We start from the raw sequence: 22,905 nt of genomic DNA, 5'->3' as shown, positions 1-22,905 counted from the left end.
CCCTTTCCTCAAGGAACATTCATCAAATTTGTATAGGGAAGATTTTCAGTCTGTGGCAATTTTTAAATATTTTAATATTTTTTGTGGTACTTTTTTTTAAAAACCGCAAACAGCCATTGTACACCTTTGACTAACGTCTCTCCTGTACATATGTATACATACATGTATATAATTATATATTTCTCCATAGATTTATAAACATCAAAGAAATATTGGTTGAGAATAAACGCATACACAGTGATTGATGAGAAAAGAAAGCTTGTAGTAGTAGTAGTAGTATGGCTTACAGTACACGTCTAGTACTCACTTTCAAACTTTACAAACACTTTTCTTTAAAGTTTACTGTATAAACGTCATTGTGACGACGTGCTAACGCTAAAACTCTTATATACACGAAAAACCCTGATTCATGTCCAAGCCACAGAGCAAACACAAAAAGAGTCAAAAGGGAAAAAAAACAGCCGATGACGCAGAGCGACCGACAACCCAATAATTGCTTCTAGAACAAAAGTGTGGTCCCCAAAGTACACACAACAAAGTGTGACAAGTACAAACAGTTCAAACGTGGTCTGCTAAGAGGGAGGAGGGAGGGAGGGGAGCGTGTGCACACCGTCATATACAGTAATACTGATACACCACTTACTGTAGATATCGTCAGATACACATTTGAAGAACCTACTCTCTTGCTTTTATTGAATACCAATCTATGAGATTTTTGTTTCTCGTGACTAAAAACATTTTCAAACATTGTGTTCATTTTAGCCTGGTACACACAAAGTTTTTTTTTGAGAATGTTCTAAATATTTTTTTTTTTGGGTTAGTGGCGGGTTGTCATGTTAAGATATTTCTAAGAACAATTATTTCTCATATTCTTATATTTTCTAGCAAATCGCTACCTAGTGTAATTAATTATTTTCAGAAAATAACAGCTGAACGGGCAGTATAATTTTGTCGTTTAAATAAAGTCTTGCCTTTTTGAAAATATCAGACGTTTTAGTGTTGCATGCAAAAATAATTTGTTGAAGATAAAAGTGGCTCATTTCCCAGACGTCATGTTAATGTGTGTACCAGGCTACCATGAGATATTTCCTAATATATATATTTTTTTTTATATACGATATTTATAATATTTTCCTAATATTTCTGACATTTATTCATATTTGTTTTCATGTTACTCTTAAGGTTTTTAAAGTATGACACTATCATTTCCCCTATGGTGGAACTAGCTGTCCTCTTATGATTGTTTTCTTCATATATTAATTTGTGTGATTGGCCCTTCTGTTGAAGGGTGAGGCTGTGTGTACGTGTGTGTGTGTTCATTTGTGATTGTGTTGTTGTAGGAGCCAGATGTGCTCCTGTGATGATTTCTTGACATTGCTGCTGCCGTTTGCTTTGCTGCTGCTGTTGTTGTTGTTGTTGTTGCCCGCGGCGATGCGAGGCGACTGCTGCTGCCCCCTGCTGGGCACGGGCAGATGGGATTTGATTCGAGGGCTCGAGCGGCATTGACTGCTCTGGACAACCGCATGCGTGAGCAGCGACTGCGGGGGACAGCAAACACTCAAATTTCGGCTCACATAATTCTTTTTCATCACAAAACATAAAAGACAAACAAATGTAACAGTCTTCCCATGCAGCCCACTTGGACCTCAAACTCACGCTTCCACCATTACTGGCTTGGAGTATTTCTGAAAAGTGATTGGCTTAAATGGTCTGACAGTTTGGCGCCACCTGTTGCCTGTGGCCCGTCAGCGTGTTCTCACCGACTGAGCTGACTGGTCTTGGGCTACTTTCTGCTCTGTTGTAGAGGGCGGAGCTCTGGCGGGTGCAAACAGGAGGGTGTCATCGTCTTTGGATGCCCACATCTGGAAATTGAAAAAAAATAACGCCTTTCTCAATAATCTCTCTTTCTCTGTATTTGATGATGTCTTAAATCGCAAATGTAATGCAGCGCGTACCTGTCTGATGTCCGGTTCTGACTTACTGGAGCACAACGACTGCAGTTCTTGGATCAGGTCAGTCTCATCGTCCGAGAACAAAGACAAACCGGACGCCTCCCTGATCAAAACACACACGCATATGTACATGTCTTTATCTGTAGTCGACCTCCCGCGGTAATCAACAATACTGAAATTGTAGATGCTGTAATATTAGAATTGAACATACCTGTGGATTTTGCCATTTGTGGGGCAGCTAACATCAGTGGAGGATACTGAGCCTGAAAACACAACCAAGATTTTAATAATGCCTTCCTACAAACTGATAAAAGGCAGAATTACTAATTATTCATATTAAGAATATCTTCGTACAACATGGCTGACTGACGACATCAATCACGTTGCTTGAATCGTCCACGAAAGCCTTAGCAAAACATGATTGACGGCGGACATTAACTTTACCGTGTCTAAAAGAGCCGCCGGCCCAGCCGGAGACGGGACTTGCTCTCTTTCGAGGGCTGGTATTGGATCGTCGCAGCTTGTCTCGACACTTCCTGCCGCCGCCGCCGCCGCCACTTCCTTTCAAGGAGTTGATGGCGGTCAGAGGGATGGCTCCGCCCCTGAATGCAACCTCTGAAGAGAGAGATTTGTTTTTAATTTTGTAATTTTGAAATGGACAAATAATGATCCTAAAAAATCAATCAGTTCTGACCGTGGCGAGGGAGGGGGCATCCCCGCAGGACGGCCTTGTTGACCAGGATGCTGAGGGCGGCCTTCAGCACCGCCTGCTGGCCGTCGCTCAGAACGATGTTGCTGGGCAACGAGGAGGGGGATGAGGAGGAGCGCCTGGCCGTTAACCGGGAGATGATCGCCGTCTCTACGCGAGGAACCACCACCGAGCTCCACAGCCTAGACAACCACCTGAACGCATCGCGACAATCGTTAGTATTGTGCGCGTGTGTGTTTATGTACCACAGGCGTACCTGACAATGCCGTGCGCGTCGTTGGTGTGGACAGGGCAGGCCAGGAAGTGTCTGGGTCCCATCAAGGCCTCGTGGGTTCCTAGATGTGCCAAGCAGGCATTGAGCTGCTGCCAGACTTGAGCCACCCACAGCACGGCCTTCTCCATGACGCCGTCACTGGACCACACCACATTTCCTGTCTGGAGGGGGACACGCAGGAGACCACTTGACGGACGAGAAAGGGGACAACTACTTTCGTTGGTGACATCATCGGCAAGTGTGCAGTGTGGATGAGATGGAGACTCCAGAATTGTCTGACCTGGTGCAGCAGCTTCCTGCGCAGGCGTCTGGCCAGCAGGCCGTGCAGAGGCTCCTGGTCCCAGCGCAGGCGCAGCCAGCGGAAGTGCTGCTGCAGGCGGAGCTCTGAGCCTTGGAGGCGGGGCTTTGACAGGGAACCAATCAGGAAGCTGTGCTGGCAGAAGTGATGTGGACCTAAAGAGGAAATGATTGAGTTTCTTGTCACGCTCATCAGTCTCTTAAATGAAAAGAATTCTATTACATACAGAAATGTTTTTAACTAGTTAAGCTAACATCGTCCAGTCCAGTGCCACACAATAATACCACGTATCACGCGTACTCACCAGCGTTGAGCAGCAAGGGGACACTGGACGTCCTGTTGTCCAAGCTGTGGCACAGATCTCCGAGCAGAGCCGGCAGGGATGCCGCCTTCTCCAGACCCTGCAGCAGCAGCACCAAGCAGACGCCGTGATCGCGCGCCGACGCCGGCAGCAGGAAGCCTGCGCGGGGGAGGAAGGCGAGGGTGAAGAGGAGGTGACGCGTCATCTCATGACCACGATGGCGATGATAAAGATCTCACCGCGGGAGACGAGGATGTCCAGCAGTTGCTCCTTAGTCAGACTTGGCTGCACCTCTACCTTCACCACCTCACACGCCTGACCACCCGCCTCCTGCTTAGACTGACATGAGGGAGGGTGGGGGGGGGGGGGGGTGTCATGGAAACTCAAGACAATCTCACACATGCGTCTGGAGAACTGCAACCAGCAAAACACTGTACAAATACTATAATATTGTAAGACTGTGTTTTACAATAATCTAATAATCCATATAGCAGTAATCAGCTAGGCGCTGGGTCGGCCATCAAAAAAAAAAAGTCCTGACTCAAACTCCAACCCTATAACATCGATCTCACATTTCAGTGCCATCATCGTCACACCTTGATGCAGCGAGCCAGCAGAGCGGCGATGTAATCCTGACAGCTGTCCTCCAGGCCGTGAAAGATGACACTCCCGTATTGCTCCGCCTGTCACATCAAACACACGCTTTAGGTTACAAATCTTGACTCGTCAACATCAGATGCATGTCATGAGGCAAAAGGCAACATTATTTTCAAAGTGTAATATGGAGATCATAATGTCTTTGTTGCCCAGTGTAATGGACTAAAAATACTAAAATCTGTACAAACATGACAGGCAGGGGGTGCTAGAGTTGCCATAAAGACCGCCGCCACATCAAAGACCAAAGACCCCTGCAGCACTTTTTGCGCCTACGCTTCTTCTGTCAGCATTTTATTGTGTTTGTGTGTGTGTGCGGGGGTGTGTGCATTTACCAAGCGAACGTAGTTGAGCAGCACAGGCAGTGGAAAGAGAGACTCCAGTGCCAATTCATCAAGACACGACTCAGAGAGACCTGACCCCCCCCAAAAAAAAAATCACGAACATACACAATTTTACGAGCAGTCGGTGAGCTGCAGGTTTCCTAGATGGCGCTGTGGGGAATTTGAATTGCTAGTAAGGCAAATTCACTGTTACAAGATGTTTTAATGCTTTTTCGTACCTTTCAGTCGGACGGTGATGACCTGGCTAAGAGGTTTTCGCACGAGATCCCAAGGTGAGACAGAAAGTTCCTGATCAGGCCGCCACTCACTTTCTCCTGCAACCACACAGACCCACATATACATTGATGTCAGGAGGAAGAGGAAATAATGTCAAATTAGCCAGGCACCATTGACTACTCACCAATTAGGACAGAGGTGATGCTGGCGGGTGTGAGGCCCAGCGGGGGGCGCTGTGCGTCCTCGCCACACAGCATATGCAAATGTGTGATGAAGGCGTGGCCAATGGAGGCACTCAGCTGAGACCAGCGCATGGAGCGCTCCACTGACAGTCTGCACAGCACTGACTGAAGCTCACCTGCCCGCTCCTCAACATCATCATCATCATCATCATCATGCATGGAAGTGGCTGAATACTGGAGAAGCACCAGGACGCGGTACTGATCTGCAACATGGGGGAGTGACACTTAAAAAATAATAATAAAAAAAAAAAAAAAATTCAAACTCACTGAGATTTTCGAGGAGATCTTTGCAGTCATCCGTGGCAACGTCATGGATGGTACGACTACATTTATCTTTTCTCGCGATGTCCTGCTCACGGTGGCTACACAGAACCTCCAGACACTCCTACACACACACACACGCACAATATTAACATCAACAGCCTTTGCATGAGAGCGGGTTTGATTTATCCCACCTTCAGGCCGAGAGCGGCCGCCATGTGAGCAGCCGTCCATCCGTCCGCGTTGGCGTGGTTCAGCAGGGCAGCGGGCAGGGCAGCGGGCAGAGCAGCGGCTCCATTGGTTCGGGGGCTCGCAGCGGGGTCTCCGGGGTGACAGAGGAGCAGACGCAGCGTGTCCACGTGACCTGATTGCACCGCCGCGTGCAGACACGTGCAGCCGTCCTGCAGAGCACCACGGCACATCAACTAGTCAGTGATGAGCATTTTTTGTTTTCTTCATCATTATTAGTACCATAATGGCTGGGTAGCATCTGTCATTAGAACCTTAAAAAAAGTTATACCGTGGCCATTCGGGAGCGATCTGCGCCGGCGCTCAGCAGGATGTGGACACAGTGTTTCCTGCCCGCCCCGCTGGCCAGGAAGAGGGCGGTCTGGCCACCGTCGGCGGCCGCGTCCACAGCGGCGCCCGCAGCCAGCAGAGCCTCCACACAGCTGGTGGGGGGGGGGAGGAAAAATAAACAGTAGAAGGTGTAACTGTGATTATATCTGTCAGTCATTTTTTTTGTCTGTACTCACCTACTGTGGCCGTGGGAGGCAGCAAAGTGCAAAGGTGTAAATCGGTTTTGGTCGGACACATCAGCAGGCGAGCCGGAAGACAGCAGCAGCTTCACGCACTCTGTGCAGAACGCACCAAAAAACGGTAAATTCTAATCAATAATAGAGATGGAAGACCTGCACAAATCCAAACAATGGAATGGTTACCCACCTGTGTGTCCGTGGTCAGCAGCAGCAAACAAGGCAGCAGTCAAGTTGTGGAGGTCTTGTGGTGGGTGGCGGGTAGGCTGGTTGTCCGTGGCAGTGGTGAGGTGGGCGTGGTCGGGCGTGATCGGGTGGGCGTGGTGAAGCAGCATTGACAATAAAGTGACATTTCCCTGGGAAGCAGCTTGGAGGAGGAGCAGCGGCCGCCCGCCGTCCAGGGCAGCGGGCCCACAGCTGCCGAGAGGGGAGACTACGGAGGGACACCAGCCTGCCGGGAGCACCAGAGAGGGGGGGGGGGGCGGAGGGAGCAGGGACGGAACAGGTTAAACCAGGAGAGGGTTGACAATCACACTAGAAGTGCTGAAGAGGAGGAAGAAGAACAGGCGGAGGAGGAGGGGAACAACATGCCTGAGTACATAAACATACATATAAGAGCAGCCATCATCAATTGAAACACAAAAATAGAAATATGAGAACTGTGTTTTACCTGAGAAGTGCAAAAACCCGAAAGACCAGTGAAGGAGGTAAGACGTTAGGGTGCATGCTAAGTACAGGTTGGAAAAGGCAAAGGGTAGACGAGGCGAGAGCAGCCACTGGCATCAGCTTCAGGGAGGAAAGAGGTGACTGACCATCAGGAATATTTCAAGTTAAATGCAAGCCTCAGTGCGTCCCTCTCGTAGTTTTGTCTCACAAGCAAAAAAGCTGAGCTAACCTGTGGGACATAGAGCGGCGCTAGAGGACGGAGGAGAATTAAAAATGCAGCCTCCTATTGGACTGCGCTCTCACTGTGCTATGCTATAATATGATGTAAACGCTTGGGCTATGCTAGCCCAAGCTAGGCTATACGTTGGGCTAGGTGCCGCAAAGAGAGCTGGAAGAGAGGCAGAGGCGAAAACTGGAAAAAGATGAAATATGGGAAGAGGAAGGGGTCCCCTTTACCTGATGCTGTTGCCAGGGGGCTGTCTGCGGGGGCACGGGGACTACAGTTGGATGGAGCACTAATGGAGAGGGAGGAGGGAAGGGGGTTGATGGAGGGGATGGAAGGGGTGACGACGACAGGGCGGCTTTCTGCAAACTGGTCGGGCCCCGGGGAGCGATTGAGGGGCTGTGTACCCACCTGAGAGGCCGTCAGGGCTGGTACCAGGTCCAGGGTGGGTTTGGGCGGCAGCTGGGGTGTAGCTGATTTGAGCCCCACCCCATGAGAGCGTCCGCTGTCCCCCACTACTTTCATGGGCGGATGAGGGGGCGAGGGGGTCTGGGAGAGCCCGGGTTTTTTGGGAGGGATGGGAGGAGGGTTTCCCCGGTCGATTCTGGCCACAGTGGGGGACTTAAGGCCAATGGGGTGGCTGAGGCGGCTGGGGAAGGGCCCTCCTTCCGAGGCCGAGTGCGGCAGGCTGGGTCGCAGCCCCCCTGCTGGAGGGCTGGTGAAGCGCGACAGGACCTGGGTGACCGTGTGGCGCGCTTGTTGCTTGGCAGCAAAGTTGTCCCGGTTGTTGGGGGAAGGGTCCCGGGCCGGGGGACTCTGGGAGGCCGTGCCATTTTGGTCCTGTTCCTGGAACTTGTAGCGGGCCGCCTGGACGCGGGGGCTGACCCCAGTGGGTAGGCCGTGGGGGGGAGCTTGGGCCTCAGAGCCGTTCTCGCTCTGCGCCGGGCCTGCCGAGCCGCTGTGGACGATTCCCCGAGCGGTGCTTTTTGGCAGGCTGAGAGCGGCGTAAGGGCCCGTGGTTGGTTTGGCGGCTATGGTAAGGGGAGTCTTCTTGGGACCCTCCACCTCAGGGAGGGGCTGGTCCGTTTGGCAGGAAGCTGTTTGACAGCTGATGAGATCCGTGGCCACGGAAACTGAAGCTTTAGGCGGCGAGCAGGCGGGGACGGCAGGTTGGGCCCCGTCCTTGGCACCCCCGCGTTCAGTTCTGAGCTGCTCCACCTGCTGCCGTAGGTTCTGGCTCTCTGCCTCCTCGCGGCCCAGCCTGGCCCGCAGCTGCTCACGCTCAGTGTCCAACTCAGACAGCTGCTTCTCCATCTTGGCCTCCATCTGCTGGCCGCGCTGCCGCTCGGCGCTCAGCTCCTCCCGCAGGCGCCCGGAGGCCAGGCCCTCCTCGTCCAGTCGGGCCTGGAGCTCGTCGAAGCGCTGCGACTCCTCCACCACGCGTGTGGCCAGTTGCTTGCACTCGCGCACCAGCATCATGACGATGTGCTTGTTCTTCTCGCGCTCGTCCTTCAGCTGCGCCGTCAGCTTGCGATGTTCCTTCTCCAGGCTCTGCAGCTGTAGCTTCTCCATCTCCAGCTGCCGCAGGAAAAACACAAACAGCATCTTTACAAACTTGATGACTAACTAAACAGCCAAATGACTCAATTGTGCCGTCAGCTCGGTTGTGTAACACTAGTCGTTGTGGGTCAGACCTCTGATCACTGCAATGACCCGTTCTGCTATAATTGGAAGGCCGGCGCTATTGTTAGCCGGACGGCAGCTCGTGGGCCGAGGGTGAAGGGGTCCACCCCGCTAACGAGGCTCCCCAATAAAAGATCCTTCCATTGTGAAGAGGTCATAACAAACCAACTGTTGCCACCAGCTGCTAATTGGCAGGAGATTGCACTCTCAGCAGACCTCCGCCAAGGCTCTGGAAAATCCCACACACGTGCGGCTGCTGACTCTGCTACTGTATGACATCAGAGACGGCGTGTCGGCTGGCCATTGAATTTTGACTGAGATAAATGTTAACATGGTGGTGGTGGGGGGGGCGACATCACCTTGCCTGTGTTGAGCTCAAGGATAATTCATCAGCGAGCCCGCGGTAGCAGGATGACGAGAGCGGAAAAGGGGAGTGCGGATAAAGATAGCGCCGAGCGTGCGGCTGAAATTCCCTCTACCCAGCAACGCAAAGATCCCAGTGAGGCTCTTCTCCTCGTGAAGCTGTTGCCCGCATGTGCCACCGATCCGCTTTCACGCCAGCAGCTGCTTTGCAATCATCAAAATATTGTCTTCGTTTCAGCTTAAGTGCATCATTCATGCCTTTGTTTTAGGATAAAGTAAGATCAATCTTTTCAGGAAGTTGGAACATCCAAAGTTTTTGTACTCTGTGAACATGGACATTGTTTACAACCAGCCGGCTTTGTGTTTTGGAGTTTGTTTTTAAACTGGCTGCTATGATTGTGAACGCAACTGTAATTTAAAGCACATGCAGAATGCATAGGCACATTCAAAAACACGGCTCTCTATATATTTAAGCGGTTACTCCCTTCTCGTGTGGTTGACTTAACCTTCCAGTTGGCTCTCGACTGCTTCATATCTGTAATTTTCAAGAGGTTCAAGGAAAGGGCACACTGTATTCATTCCTCTACTCACGCTTTTGAAATGCTACAATCCCATTTTGCTTTTATCTAAACAATTTCACCGCAGCATACCTCACGGCGGGAGGGACGGGGGTGCACAAAATCCCAAAGAGACCCCAGGAAAAGCTTATGCAGTCATAAACACACTTAGTCAAGCGGTGAAAATAGAAATGACGCACCAGAAGAATGGGTAGTGTAAACATGAATGTAGGCACACACACTTTAGGCCCATTCCAGTCATTTCATACCAAATTTGTGTAAAGATTTGATTGGTGACATAGTTACTAGGCGACATAGTCAATTCGGCCCGGAGCTGCCTTACCCTCTTCTGGCGGCTCTCGGCAGCGGCCAACTGCGCAGACATGCGCTCCTGCATCTTCCTACAGTGCGCCATGACGGCCTCCAGGACGGACATGGGGTTGGAGCCCAGCGGCCGCCGCTCCTTGTCTCCTCGTGGGACGCTGCAGTCAAAGTCCCGCTGCAGCGCCAGGAAGGGGTCGGTGAGGCTGTAGCGGCTGTAGCGCTCTTGCAGGAACACTTCTTTCCTTTGAGCCTACCAGAGAAAGGACAAAATAAATGTAAGCAACTTCATTGACCACTAAAACTCGACTATGTAGTTTTAGTTCACTGTTTTTTATATTGTGTACATTTTTTAATTAAATATGCTGCATAAATGATCTGTCGGTCAGCTTCTAGACGGCCACTTTGTCTGGGATGCGAGAGAGTGAGTCGGGGGGGGGGACTGACCACGCCTGTCCGTCAGACCTTGTGCGATGTTACGACGAGCACGTCGATATATCGACTGTGTGTGTGTGTGTGTGCGAGCTGCACAGGCTCATTTCGCTGTAGCTGACCTTCAAACACAAGAACAACACGCATTTGTCAGTAGTGCCCTTTAAAGTGTTTATCTTTCACGAGCAAAATGATGATTACAGTGTGTTCGAAGCGAGTAAACTAAACAGTGGAATCTTCCTTTGACGCTTGTGACACCTGTACGTGTCGTGCAAGTCAGGAAAAGGAGCAGAGTGACGGGAAAGTAGATTGAAGTCTGAAAAAGAACAAATGAGAGACGCAGACAGAAGCCTAAAAAGGAAGCACCAAGTGTAAGTCATTTGGAAAGAAGCCAGAAAACGAAGCACAAAGTAAGAGGGAGGCAAACAAAGGCCTAGTAAGGAAGCACGGAAAAGTGGACAGACATCTGAAGAAGAAGTACAGAGAAATAGAACAAGAAGCTTGAAAGAGTTACAAGCAGAAGGAAATTTCGAAATTATATTCCGAGACCAGCGTACAAACGCCCTGACAATGTAAACGCAAAGTAGTTAGCATTAGCAATAGCATTAGCTAACACTAGACATCAGGGAGACATGACTGGATGGCTAGTGGAGCTAACATGTTTCACGAGTTTCGTATTGAATAATTAATGGCTAACATAGCTGACATCAGTCAACAGTTGGCTAATTGCCATTAGCAGGATGGCTAACTTAACTAAACATTTTCTGTGTCAGCAGAAAAGCTAGCACAGCTTACATGATCTGTCTAATTTACTTTATAAAAAAAAACAATAACATTCATGCCAATGTTGCAAAAATTGTGCATGCTAGCGCTAATTCGTCTTGTGTTACTCTATGAATGCTAATCACAAGCTAGCTATCCCAACCATCTGCTGGACTTCGGCTAGCGTCAGGACCGCAAAGCTTTGCACCCAAGTGTACGTTTACATACACGAGCATGACTTGCAGCTATGTGTGTGTGTGTGTGTGTGTGTGTGTGTGTGTGTGTGTGCGTCGTCAGCAGCTCCTTGCTATCTATTTTTATCTGTTTAATGGCACCATAAACCCATGCAGGCCCCCCTGCTAACCCCCTTTCCTGCTTCATTAAACTGTGTTTTCCCTATGGGCAAAACAACAAAAATCCCCCCCAACATCTGATACTGACACTTTGTGTGTGTGTGTGTGTGTGTGTGTGTGTGTGTGTGTGTGTGTGTGTGTGTGTGTGTGTGTGCGCGTAGGCCTGTAACAACTCAAAGTTACTGTAAGATGCGACTCATCTCAATTTTCTGAGCCCCGTGGTCTGAGCCTACCATTAGCGGTAGCCAGCGTTTTGCTCACTCCAGAAAATGTGCCCTGACAGGATGTTAGATCAGTCTTGCAGAAGGAATTAATTCAATTTGCTCTTGAGCAACAGAAAATGGATTTAGCGATGTTGTTGTGATTGTGTCATCCCTTTTCACTTGGCTAGTTTAACATGAGAACATTTACACGTACACAAACACATGGATCAACATGTATCATGGTCGCCACTGTGTTGGCGAGATGCGGGAAGGCCGAACAACAAGCCAACAGGGATCATTTTAAATATATAATATCGACTACAATACCACAGCGCTCAGCACACACAATAAAGCCCGTAAACGCAGACACATGGACACACTCAAACACACATACACAAACATGGTTGATTTATTTTTCCAGTATGTGCATTTAATTTCCTGATTAGAAAAGGTCAATTTGTTCGAGTGGTCATAAAAGTTCAAATCGTAAATTATCTTGTATCCAAATAACGCTTCCAACTGTTGCGTCCAATAAAAACTACAACGTGGTGAGGGTCCATTTCAAGCTGTGGTCATGTTTGATTAGACCACGATGTCCCTTCCAAGGATCAAAAGGCTTCCGCCGTCCAAAACAATGTTGGCAGCTAGCGCCGACCGTTGGCAGGGCGAGAAACCACCGCGGCGCCAATCAGAGACTCGTTAGCACACCAGCGGGATGGAAGCAGGAGGTGCGTCCTCTAATGCCAACGCTTACTGTGTGTACATTTGATGCTGAGCCAAAGCGATGGCAGTGAGCTAGCTGCTTGATGGCGTTCATCAAACACAACTTGTGATGTACAAAACTTAATTGACTCAGCTCAGAATTCATTTGACTTAATCTCGTTCTGTACCGCCAACTAGCGGCGGGGTATCTGAAGCTAGCTTGTACGCCTCTGTTGCTCGGGAAACTGGTCGTCGAGACAAAAGACGTTCTGTGAGGGAGCCCGAGAACGGCGCGTACTTCGCCCACGTCTGCCGGAACACCAACCCGAGGAAGAAAAAACTTGGCTGCCCCCAGGCGGGAGGAAGCGGATAATAACGGAGGAGCTGCTTCAGCTAAACCCAATTGTCGACGCTACGCTGTGATTGCTCGACAGGCGGTCGTGAAGGCGGGGGGTGAATCTGGGTCCGGAACTGACAAGAGATTAAAAAAAAAAAAAAAGGAGGATTTTGTTCTGCTTTGAGAGACTGTTTATCTGATGTGCATCTTTGGGAAGCCTTGGTCGGCTTTAATTTTGAAGTTGGCCCTTGTAATGCATAATAGGAGCAATCACTTAGATACAACTGATGATGCGTCCATTTTGCGGGCACTCTGTGAAAGAGCCTTGTGATGAATCCTGCTAACGACGTGACAGAAGTGGAACAAAGTCAGATCAAGGGCTAGTAAGGCCTAGAGGGAAGTCCATGTGGCTTGTAGCGTGCCACGGGGCTTCCCTTCGGACATGGTGGCCCACATCCAGGAGGACTTTGTCATCTTCTGCCATTTCCTGTCCTGATCTAATGCTGAGCATCCACAGTCGTTAGCCTCCACACACACATGGGACGACCCCCCCTTATCCAGCATGCAGATCCCGGAGGCGGCTGCACTTGTCGAGCAGGTGGCACGAACATCTGCTTGAGCATTTGGCCACAAAACATCTGCTTGGCTACAACATATTTTTCCGTTTTTTATGAGCAACAATATATCAACAGAACATGAAAACATCAATATAAACAAAGCAGGGCTATCAGATGGAAACAAAATGGTGGATCTTGCACACGTGACTTCATCGACTGGCATTGACCTCACGCTCTCACGGCGACAACATCCCAAGCGCCCTCCCGCCCGTCTAGTCGTGACTCAGGCAGGGTTTGACATTTAAATGGATGCCCCCCACCACCACCATTCCATGCTCACGGACGTTCTTTACGTTATGCACGCCTCTAAGGCGGCTCATGTACAGCGCATGATATTTCACGTAAGAATCTCAAATATGGCCGACTCTCATCGACGGTTGTGTTCTTGTTGCAACGACTCCGGGTGAACTCCCACGCTCGCTCGTCTGTGATGCCACAACTACACACAAAGCGCGGCGGATGAAAGCCTCTCGTCTTCTCTCCTTTGATGCCGGCCAGAAAAGATGAACATCATATTGGAAAAGAAATGTTTGATTTTCTCCTCATTTTCATTTCTTTGGCAGTGGTAACCTGAAGTGGACCTCTCGCAGCTGCTGCCTTCATTCACACGCACAGTCGCACACCGTCCGGTGTGGGAAAGTGTTAATTGATGCGAGAGCACGACAGAAGACGACGTTCTCTGCCGATTCACGCTCAAATGCATCCTGGGCGGCGGGTTCGATTCCCAATCGGTGTTACGGACGTTGACGAAAAGAAGGAGCGAAACGTTGGCCTCAATAAGAGAGGAAGAGGAGGAGAGCGAGCGTTGCAAGTGGAGAAGATTAGACGTTGGCTATGACCTACTTCCGCTCAGCTCTTCACCGATCCTTCCTCTTCATCGCCGACCCGGTTTTGCGCGCCGAGGACACGCAACAACGCGCACAAGCACACGAACGAAGGCTTAAAATGACGTTTCACGTCAGGATTTTTGCGACCTGTCACTCATAAGAGATCACGGTGCAAGCAATATATCTATTTATGTAACTTGTTTATTTATTTATTGTAGTGCGGGAACTAAGATAACAAACTTAATTGGTTCTGTGAGCCCGTTTGTATGAGGAAACATTCGGAAAATTAGACACTTAATGAATGGAAATAAAATGGAAAAAAAACCAACTTGACATCTTCAATAGTACCGACAAAGACGAAATATTGCCAGGTCAATCTGAGACCCTGAAAAATCTATCCCTTGTACTAAAAGCATATTTTTTTTGCCGTGAAAAGACTTTGGAATGCATCATGCATGCATCCATACGAGCACTCAGACACGCTTCTTCCCCCTCGTGGGAGCGAGGAGACGCCTTCAGCTGACAGCACTTGGAGAGGGAGAGAGAAAGAGAAAAAAAAAAAGCTAGGCTCTCAGGAGGCTTCCGGGAATGGAAGCGGAGTGGGTGAGGGGGGGCAAAGATTGACACTCGGGCTCTTTTCAGCCTCATTCTGGAGCGGAATGTCGGTGGGTGGCGGTGAAACACGAGGATGGGAGCCTACGGAGGGTCCAGGTAGAGAGGACTGGTTGCTAGGCAGCCCACCAATAAGAGCATGCCGTGTCATTGCGTGCGTGCGTGTTTGCAGCGAGCAAAAGTTAGCATGTCGATGCTAAATATTTGATGCCAATTATCGTGGAAGAAAGGCACGATCGTTGAATAATTGAATTCCCAGCGTTGCTGAGAAGTCAAAATTGTAAAATAATCCTTCTAGAAAACAGGGCAAACATATTTGATCAGATTTTCTTTTGGTAATTTATGAGTTTCATTCATTTATACGCCACTTGCCCATTCTTGGCTGCAACCCTTTTGTTCTGACTTGCTAATTATATCAGACAATGTGTAATTATTTTTCATTTTATTTTGATTTATGCTTTGTGATGTAAAAAATTCTTAACTTGAATTTCAAGCTTGTTTGAAAAAGAAAAGTAAAAAAAATTCATAAGGTTTCATACCTTATGACTTTTTTTTCTTTTTTTTCAAATGAGAAATCAACGAGCATTCTGGACCTCGGATCTTACTAGTCTTAGAACCTCCCCAACATGTGGTCCATTGCGAACAAATGTAAACAAAGTATTATTACATTAGAGGCTAAGTATTAGCATTAGGAGACTGATGTTGTAATATGCGGGTCAAAGGCTCGCTAATCAGTTCAAACCTGTGCATGAGTGAAGAGTTTCCACGGCAACGGACTCCATCAGAGCCACACTCTCCGGTTTAACAGCTAGCGTAACACGCAATGACACAATTACACACAACGATTGATGTGGGGGCAGAGAGGACAAAAAGAAGATAAAGGGAGAGAAATGGCAGCGTGCTGAGGGCAAACGCCGGAGAAGCCCAGCAACAGGACGTGCCTTAAATAGCGAGATGCTGGCCGCTAACGTCACGCCGCCCGGCCGCCCGCCCGAGGCATGTGTTATGTTACGTTGCGTTGCGTCGTGCCAAGCATGTATGGGCCGGCCGCTGACAGCGGCTTAGTCATGTGGTGGATCACGTGACCTCGCGGGGACCGACGTTCCGAGAATTCAGACCTCCCGTCACGGTTGACCTCAACTCTACTCGCGAAGCTTTCATAGCAACACTCTATTCTTACTTATTCCTAAACTGTGCTACGTGGACAAGTCATCGGATTTCACTGCTACGATCGCACAAACACATGCACACACACTCTGACAAAACTCAATTTTTTTTTTTCTTACAATCAAGTCGTTTTGGATACGTGCTTCAAATTTGGTAGAAATGATCCAAAATGGAGACTTTTTTTGGTGGCTGTACTCATGATAGACTATTTTTCATTTTGCTCAATCAAATTTGCCTCAGAGCGGAATTTTCAAAACACTTCAGGGGGTAAGGGTTTTTTAGATCAAACCAAAATGGCAAATTTTTTGCAGTTTTCCTGATAGACATGGCTGCCAAATTTCAAGTTGATGATTGATCAAAATTAAATTTGGAGGAAATCCAGAGATTGATCCAGACTAAATGCCAGACTTCCTTGTCCCACACTCGACAAGACCTTAGCCAACATTGTGAATCTTGTTTTCCCAAAGGGCAACTTGGTCACACTATGTATTAGCCTTAAAGCCAGTGAAGTTCCCTTACCCTTCCGCAAATAAGAAACTTCATTGTATTTGATTTTTTTTGTGGTTGAACACATGAGATGTTCACCTTGTCCAAAACATTGAGCATAGTAACCATATTTCCTATTCAACAAAACAGCACATGTGTTCTTTTGGGCAAATAGCAAACGTTCTGTTCTTTTCACGCATGGAGACTGTTTTTGTGGGTCTACTCAAAATGGATATGCCCACCAAATTTAAAACCACAAAGGGGAACTTTTGCCATGTGGGTTGACAAGGGTCTATCGACTGCTCCTGGTGACTTTGCAGCCAGTGTCCAAGTTTTTCATTTCCTCTTTAACATTCCCTTAGAAATGACAACTCAAATGTCAGAGTTCACACCCTTGAGTTTGGCTGGGAAACGCAACTAAGTCAAACAGTTGTGTGACCAAGTTCCTTCAAATGAGTCAACGTTTACCGGGGCACCGTTTAGCATCACTTGCAGATTTAATTTTTTTTACACGCACGGCTCTACCTGCCGATATCTAAAAATAACTACGCAGAGAATTCCATAGAGACGCACGGTCGCCTTTTTGACGAGCTTGCGCTAATCATGTGACAGCGTCACCATTGTTGTCGGGCTAATCAGCTTACAAGCTCCTTTCTTTTTGCTTGGACGAAACCCGATACAGCGGATCAGCGGGGCTTTAGCCACATGCTAATTAATCTGCAGCTCCGAAGCGGCTTAATAACGCCACGGAGCCTGGCGACGAGTGATGGATCAGTGCTAGTGCGTCCTCGCGGGAACCCGCGTACAAGTTCATCTGACATCCACAGCTGGCGTCTTCTCGGAGATGTTTCACGTGGGATCACCTTCCAGGTGCCGTGGTGAGACTCGTAACACTTATGGAGTCTACGCTACGCATGCCTGCCTCGAATGACACCGGTCTGCCCAGAACAAACAGGATCATTGCGCAACTCACTGAAACCTGGCCGGGACGGAATGCAGATTGCAATCAAGATTTAAACATTAGACAAAATCAATGATTAATTACCTTTGTCTTAAAAGGGACATACGATGGTAGAAGGCACCAGGGAGGTCTTTCGGATCATAAAAACTACTAAAGTCACATTTAAAAATGACAAAGGTTTTGAGTTTTTGTGGGGTAATACATCTAAAAATGCTGTTCAAATTTTGTTTCGCATGTTTCAGTGCACCTCATGAGAAGATGGTTGGTTTTATTTCCCAAGTGTTATACTTTCTCTTTTTGTTACAGAGTGACGTAATGTCAAGTTAGAAGCGACTGACCCGAACACTGAAAAAGGCAGTCGGCAGTTTTTGTTGTCACGTGTAATACGCATGGCCTATAAACCAGCGAGTTCAATCGACTTAACTTTATGGTACTGTAAAAGTCCAGGCTGCTATCAACGAAACGGGAAGTTGCACATCATATCAAATCAAAGCCACACACACGCACAGCCACACTCAAACAACAGCTCAGTGGCCTAGTGGTAGAGTGTCCGCCCTGAGACTGGAAGGTTGTGGGTTCAAACCCCGGCCGGGTCATACCAAAGACTATAAAAATGGGACCCATTGCCTCCCTGCTTGGCACTCAGCATTAAAGGGTTGGAATTGGGGGGTTAGATCACCAACTGATTCCCGAGCGCGGCGCCGCTGCTGCTCACTGCTCCCCTCTCCCCCAGGGGATGGATTAAAATCACACGGGGATGGGTTAAATGCAGAGGACAAATTTCACCACACCCAGGTGTGTGTGTGACGATCATTGGGACTTTAATCTTTTAATCTTTAATCTTTAATTGAGAGGCAACCAGAGAAGTCTCATAAAAAGGAAAAAAGCTCCAATAGTTGAGATAAATGCAAATACCTGCAGGAAGTAAAACCATGCAGTTCCTATCTCAGCTAGGAAAAACAACAAAATACCCAAATGACACCAACAAGAAATCAGCAACAGCCAGGTATGAAAACCAACGGCAGTTTGAAATAAAAACTTCACCTAGCACAGCTAAGCTTGGCTAAGCTAAAAAGCGCAAGGCAAGTGAGCGGACTGCCAATTTTCAAATGGAGCACGACTCACCCTGAGGGCCTCGATGACCAGGTCGCGGGCCTCCAGCTCGCCCTCCATGATGCTCAGCAGGGTCAACAGCTCCGGCTTGCTCAGGTTATCCATGTTGAAGTTGCATTTCTGAAACACCAAAAACACCAGTCAGGCTTTTCGGCGGCAACCGCTTCTAAAATCACATAGCGTGTAGCCAAAACACGTAGACGCATTGACACAACTGCAATGCGCCCCTCCTGGCATCATACTGCTCTAATTAAACGCAACCGTCCAATTAGGCGAGCTATCTCGTCCTACCTCACAGCGATTAGAGCCTAATTATGTTTAGCTAGGTCATTAAGCAGCTCCTTGCAGCTAGCGGGTCAGGATGATTGTAATCGGGCTTGACCACACCACTTGTTGCCACAATTAAAAGCTTTTTTCCGCTTCACTTATGAAAGGCAAACAGTTTAGGTGTCCTTTCTGACAGGTGGGTCGGCGGGAAGTCCGACCTGTGATGAAATTTCAAAGCAAGCTGTTTTTTTCGTTTCAGAAGAATGTGATGCGCGTTGGATGGTGTCAAAAGGCCTCCCGCAAACAAGAAACTTCCCCCCTGCCTTAAGCCAGCGACAGCGAGTGTGAGCAAAGAGCAAAGTGCTTTATTTAACCAAGGTATGGCAGCGGCGGGGGGGTTCATTTCGGGTAGTGGGAGGGCACGGAGAAGGAAGCGAGCGAGCCGAGGAGGCTCGACTACCATGTGCACCTGTTTCGCCTTGCCGCCAAGCGAAAGTGTCTTGGAGAGAGCTCCGCAAAGGGGGGAGGGCAAGACGGAGGGTGACACGGTACTCCCAGCTATGCCCGCTGAGTCACTGAAATTAAGACCAATTTAGAAAGGTGTCTGGTGAACACAACCCACCTCCCCCTAACAGCACCTCCTCCGCAGCTCTTCACCTCGTACTGCCGCTCAAACCCACGCGTGCACTTTCACTCACTGCTTGCATGTAAAAGCTGCCACGGAAATAACCGGAATGCTAAACAGACCCAGACAAACATGGCGACCAATGGCGTGTCCAGACTGATGACAAAGTTAGCTTCTCTACAACAAACTGGTGCATAAGGGGTTTAATGGCAAAGCCAGGGCTAGGGCTGCTTAATTTATTTTAAAAAATCTAAAATCGATAAAATTACTTAAAAACAGTGGGTAGAGATGCCACAAGATGGCAGCAAAGCACTGACAATGGAGAGGATCATAAAGCATCAACACCATGCATCTTGCATGTACACAAGGATAAACTCATGTTACATAAGTGATTGTATTCAATAGGGAAAAAGAAACAATCTCAATTAACCTAACAATACCAAGATTCCACCAGATGGCGCCAAAGTAATTTTGTTACACAAGAAAGTGGGAGATTTTCAGCAAAAAAAACCCAGAATACTTTCCAAAATACGAATGCCGAAATGTAAATATGATATAATACAATCGTCCCTGACACAACAGACGCAATGATTTTTTTCCGATCTTTTAACCGTCTCGCTGTTCAGAGTGTTAACCGCTAAAAGCACCCGACTGTCCTCACCAGGCAGAAATGTCTATAAATCCACAAAGTCATGTCAACTGCATGAGTTTGGAGTCCAGGTGGTTTTTAGGTTGGCAAACCGTATTCGCCACGAAATCTTTCTTGAAGCCGCCCCCCCCAAAAAAAATATTAGGGCCTTGGTTTGGGAATAGTTGAAATCAGAAGTATGGCTAATACAACATGAAGCTGTTGGTAATGAAAATAAAATTGTCAAGAAAACAAATACTCAAATAGAGAACAGACACCTGCAAAATCTACTTAAGTACAAACTCAAACTATCTTTGTAGTTGATTACTTGCCACAATTGCAAGTAGGTGTGTGTCAACAAATGAAGCCAGAGCATCTGGTCACAGCAAAGTGAAGAAATAGCACCTCCTCAGGGTCCAAGAGCTTCCCAGGGAACCTGAGAAGGTTCCGCTTGGTTCCACCTGAGCATCATGTCACAAACTAACCTGTCAAGCCATCCGTAGCTTAGACAAAAAAATGTGCAAATGTCGTTGCTTACAATGTGAAGCCATTTCGTGTCACTTCTCCATCACGGGACGAAGGTTCGAAAAAGCCTCGAGGCGAACAAAAGAATTCTCCATCACGAATGGAAGCCAAGCTGAGGGAAAGCTCGTCATTTTGTCATGGTGGGTTACGATGTGTTAGGGGGAGGTGGTGTTTTTCACGGGTGGTGAGCTATCTGGTTCGGTTCTGATCTGGGCCGAACCGACACGGACGATTGTTGTCCTCCGGACATTGTCGCGAGAAGCCCGGCGGCCACTCACCGCTGATTCATGTGCGACATTTCTCGCCCTGGCTCTGACTAAAAACCCCGCCAAGTGATTTCCACGAAGCTCCCCCTCGGTGTCTTACCGTGTCGACGCTTCCCAGCACGGCGGCGGTCAAGGCTTGCTGTACCGGGGGAGGAGGCTGCTCTCCGCTGGTTCCTTCCGACGCCATCTTCGTACTGTGGCGGTGCGCTGACTGTCGGAGAGCGGGAGCGGGCTCATCCGCCGCCGCTCGTTAACTAGTTCGCTGCTGGACCAGAGTCATCCGCACGCCCAGGGCGACATGAGTCCGGGAAGGAGGGAGATAAAGCACAAGGTGGAGAAGAAGACGAGGAGGGCCACGAGAGGGGTCGAGGGCGACAGCCGTAAAGAGGAGCCCGCAGACCAATGAGTCGATGGAGGGAGTGGGGGGCTGATGGGAAGGAGGGAGGCGGGTAATAGAGGGGGGCGGGCCCGGAGAAGCTAGCCAGGCAGGCGGACAAATCCAGATGTAAAAGGGGGCGCGTGCTTCTAATGACTGACAACAACATTTGTGGGAAAGAAAGCTGCTCGAAAACATCATCATCATCATCATCATTCTGTCATCTCTATAATTCTGTGTCGCATAGTTCAGTATAGCATAGCATTGCATAACATAGCAGTATAGCACAGTGATCCCTCGCCACTTCGCGTTTCGTTTATCGCGGCTTCACTACATCGCGGATTTTTTTTCCCCAAATTAAAAAAACATTTAAAAGTCAAAATAAAACTTCTAAATTGAGGAAACATGTGTCTAACCTTTAGGACAATGTAGTATTGCTCCAAAGTCCGTTTTCGCGTGTCAGCACGATCGCGAATTAGCATCTTTCCGCTAACTCGTTAGCCTGCCCAGTACTTCTTGTTGGTGACCGTACTTCGCGGATTTCATTTATCGCGGGTGGTTTTTGGAACCAATCATCCGCGATAAACGAGGGATTACTGTATACAGTAGTACTGACATATTATTTTCACATGATTTTTTTTATGGCGACAAGAAAATCTGGTTGGGACCATTAAAACAGTTTGTGAATGTCTGACGAACGTCTTTGCAACCTATAACAAACCCCGACGAAAAAACGACATTCACTACGTTTACTAATATGCTTTAGGGCCACAGTGATATGTTCTGATCTCTCCTGAACTGCAGTGTACTCCGAATGAGCTGCATGTGCCGTATTGTGTAGTATAAAACTAGTTCAGCATAAAATTTAGGGTACGATAGTGGCAGCGAATGAGCCCGATGTGTCATTGTCATATCTACGGAAACAGAAGCTCAGCGTTAATCTTACACGAGTTAAAGCTCCCGCTTGAAACCTCCCCGCTATGGATATATTCTTGGCGGCACGGCGGGAAAGGGAGGACGGAGGCCTTCTCGGCTCCCAGATGTGGTTTTAGGATTAACGGATGTAGTTGATCCAGGCCGCTGGTGCAGAATGAGGTTAGCGCGTCTCTATTTAGGTCAAACGTTGGCAGCAAGTGCCGCTCTCGTATTCCCCATTTTAGTTGTCTCGTACGCGCTTGGTGTTGGGACAAAGAACTTGCTACCGTAGTAGTAGTTGCAGTACAATATACATAGCGTAGGCTTATGTAGTATAATGTATACATAGTAGTATTGTTGTATCATCGCTGTTGTGTCATGTAGAAGAAACGTAGTGTGCTGTCTGATCATGTATGAAATCCTAACAGGCTGTCAGAAGAGCACACCTCCACCATGAGTCTATTAATCCCGTGCCTCTTATCATTCATCAGTGGTCGTGACCACCGCTGACATGCCAAGGACGGCCTTCTGTCATTCCAAGAGCATGTCCTCTCCTTTTCAAGAGCTCCTTTATGATGAGCCGCTCTGAATAACAGTCCAGGTGAACACATGGAAGCTCCCCGAAGAGCAGACGGATGAATAGTGTCCCTCTGCGATGGAGCGTTTGATATGGGATCAGGATGGCACAAATTCCCCCGGTTGGCCGCCAAACTAAATATTGAGACTTATCGAGAGCCTGGTGACATCCCGGGATGACCCCCGCCTCGGTTGTCTGCAAACGGGAAGAGCTCCAGATCCCTGCATTGGATTAGCAAGACAGATCGTGGATGAGAGGGGAGAGTATTAGGAAGTGAGAAAGTCCCAGAAACACTAACTCGATTCAGTGAACTGATATAAGGACAGTGAGTCCAT

At 48.3% G+C, this 22,905-nt stretch overlaps 1 protein-coding gene across 1 annotated transcript; it reads right to left on the bottom strand.

Moving 5' to 3' along the window:
- Positions 1 to 57: 57 nt before the first annotated feature.
- cttnbp2 (cortactin binding protein 2) lies at positions 58 to 21,376 on the bottom strand. The gene is made up of 23 exons (XM_037254183.1): positions 20,803 to 21,376; positions 18,404 to 18,511; positions 9,842 to 10,072; positions 7,129 to 8,473; positions 6,197 to 6,457; positions 6,007 to 6,106; positions 5,772 to 5,922; positions 5,446 to 5,652; positions 5,258 to 5,375; positions 4,933 to 5,193; positions 4,751 to 4,846; positions 4,524 to 4,603; positions 4,131 to 4,217; positions 3,774 to 3,873; positions 3,538 to 3,693; positions 3,216 to 3,388; positions 2,918 to 3,096; positions 2,647 to 2,855; positions 2,397 to 2,567; positions 2,164 to 2,215; positions 1,956 to 2,055; positions 1,761 to 1,862; positions 58 to 1,538 (listed from the first exon to the last, which is right to left on the bottom strand). Exons 1-23 carry the CDS (start codon positions 20,887 to 20,889, stop codon positions 1,317 to 1,319), a joined length of 4,596 nt encoding a protein of 1,531 aa, XP_037110078.1. The 5' UTR covers positions 20,890 to 21,376; the 3' UTR covers positions 58 to 1,316.
- Between the last annotated feature and the right edge of the window lie 1,529 nt (positions 21,377 to 22,905).

Source organism: Syngnathus acus, chromosome 6 (genome assembly GCF_901709675.1).
Source record: "Syngnathus acus chromosome 6, fSynAcu1.2, whole genome shotgun sequence".
In the NCBI taxonomy this organism is placed as follows: Eukaryota; Metazoa; Chordata; class Actinopteri; order Syngnathiformes; family Syngnathidae; genus Syngnathus; species Syngnathus acus.
The sequence above is the reverse complement of the archived record's forward strand: the minus strand, read 5'-3'. Positions and strand labels throughout refer to the sequence as shown.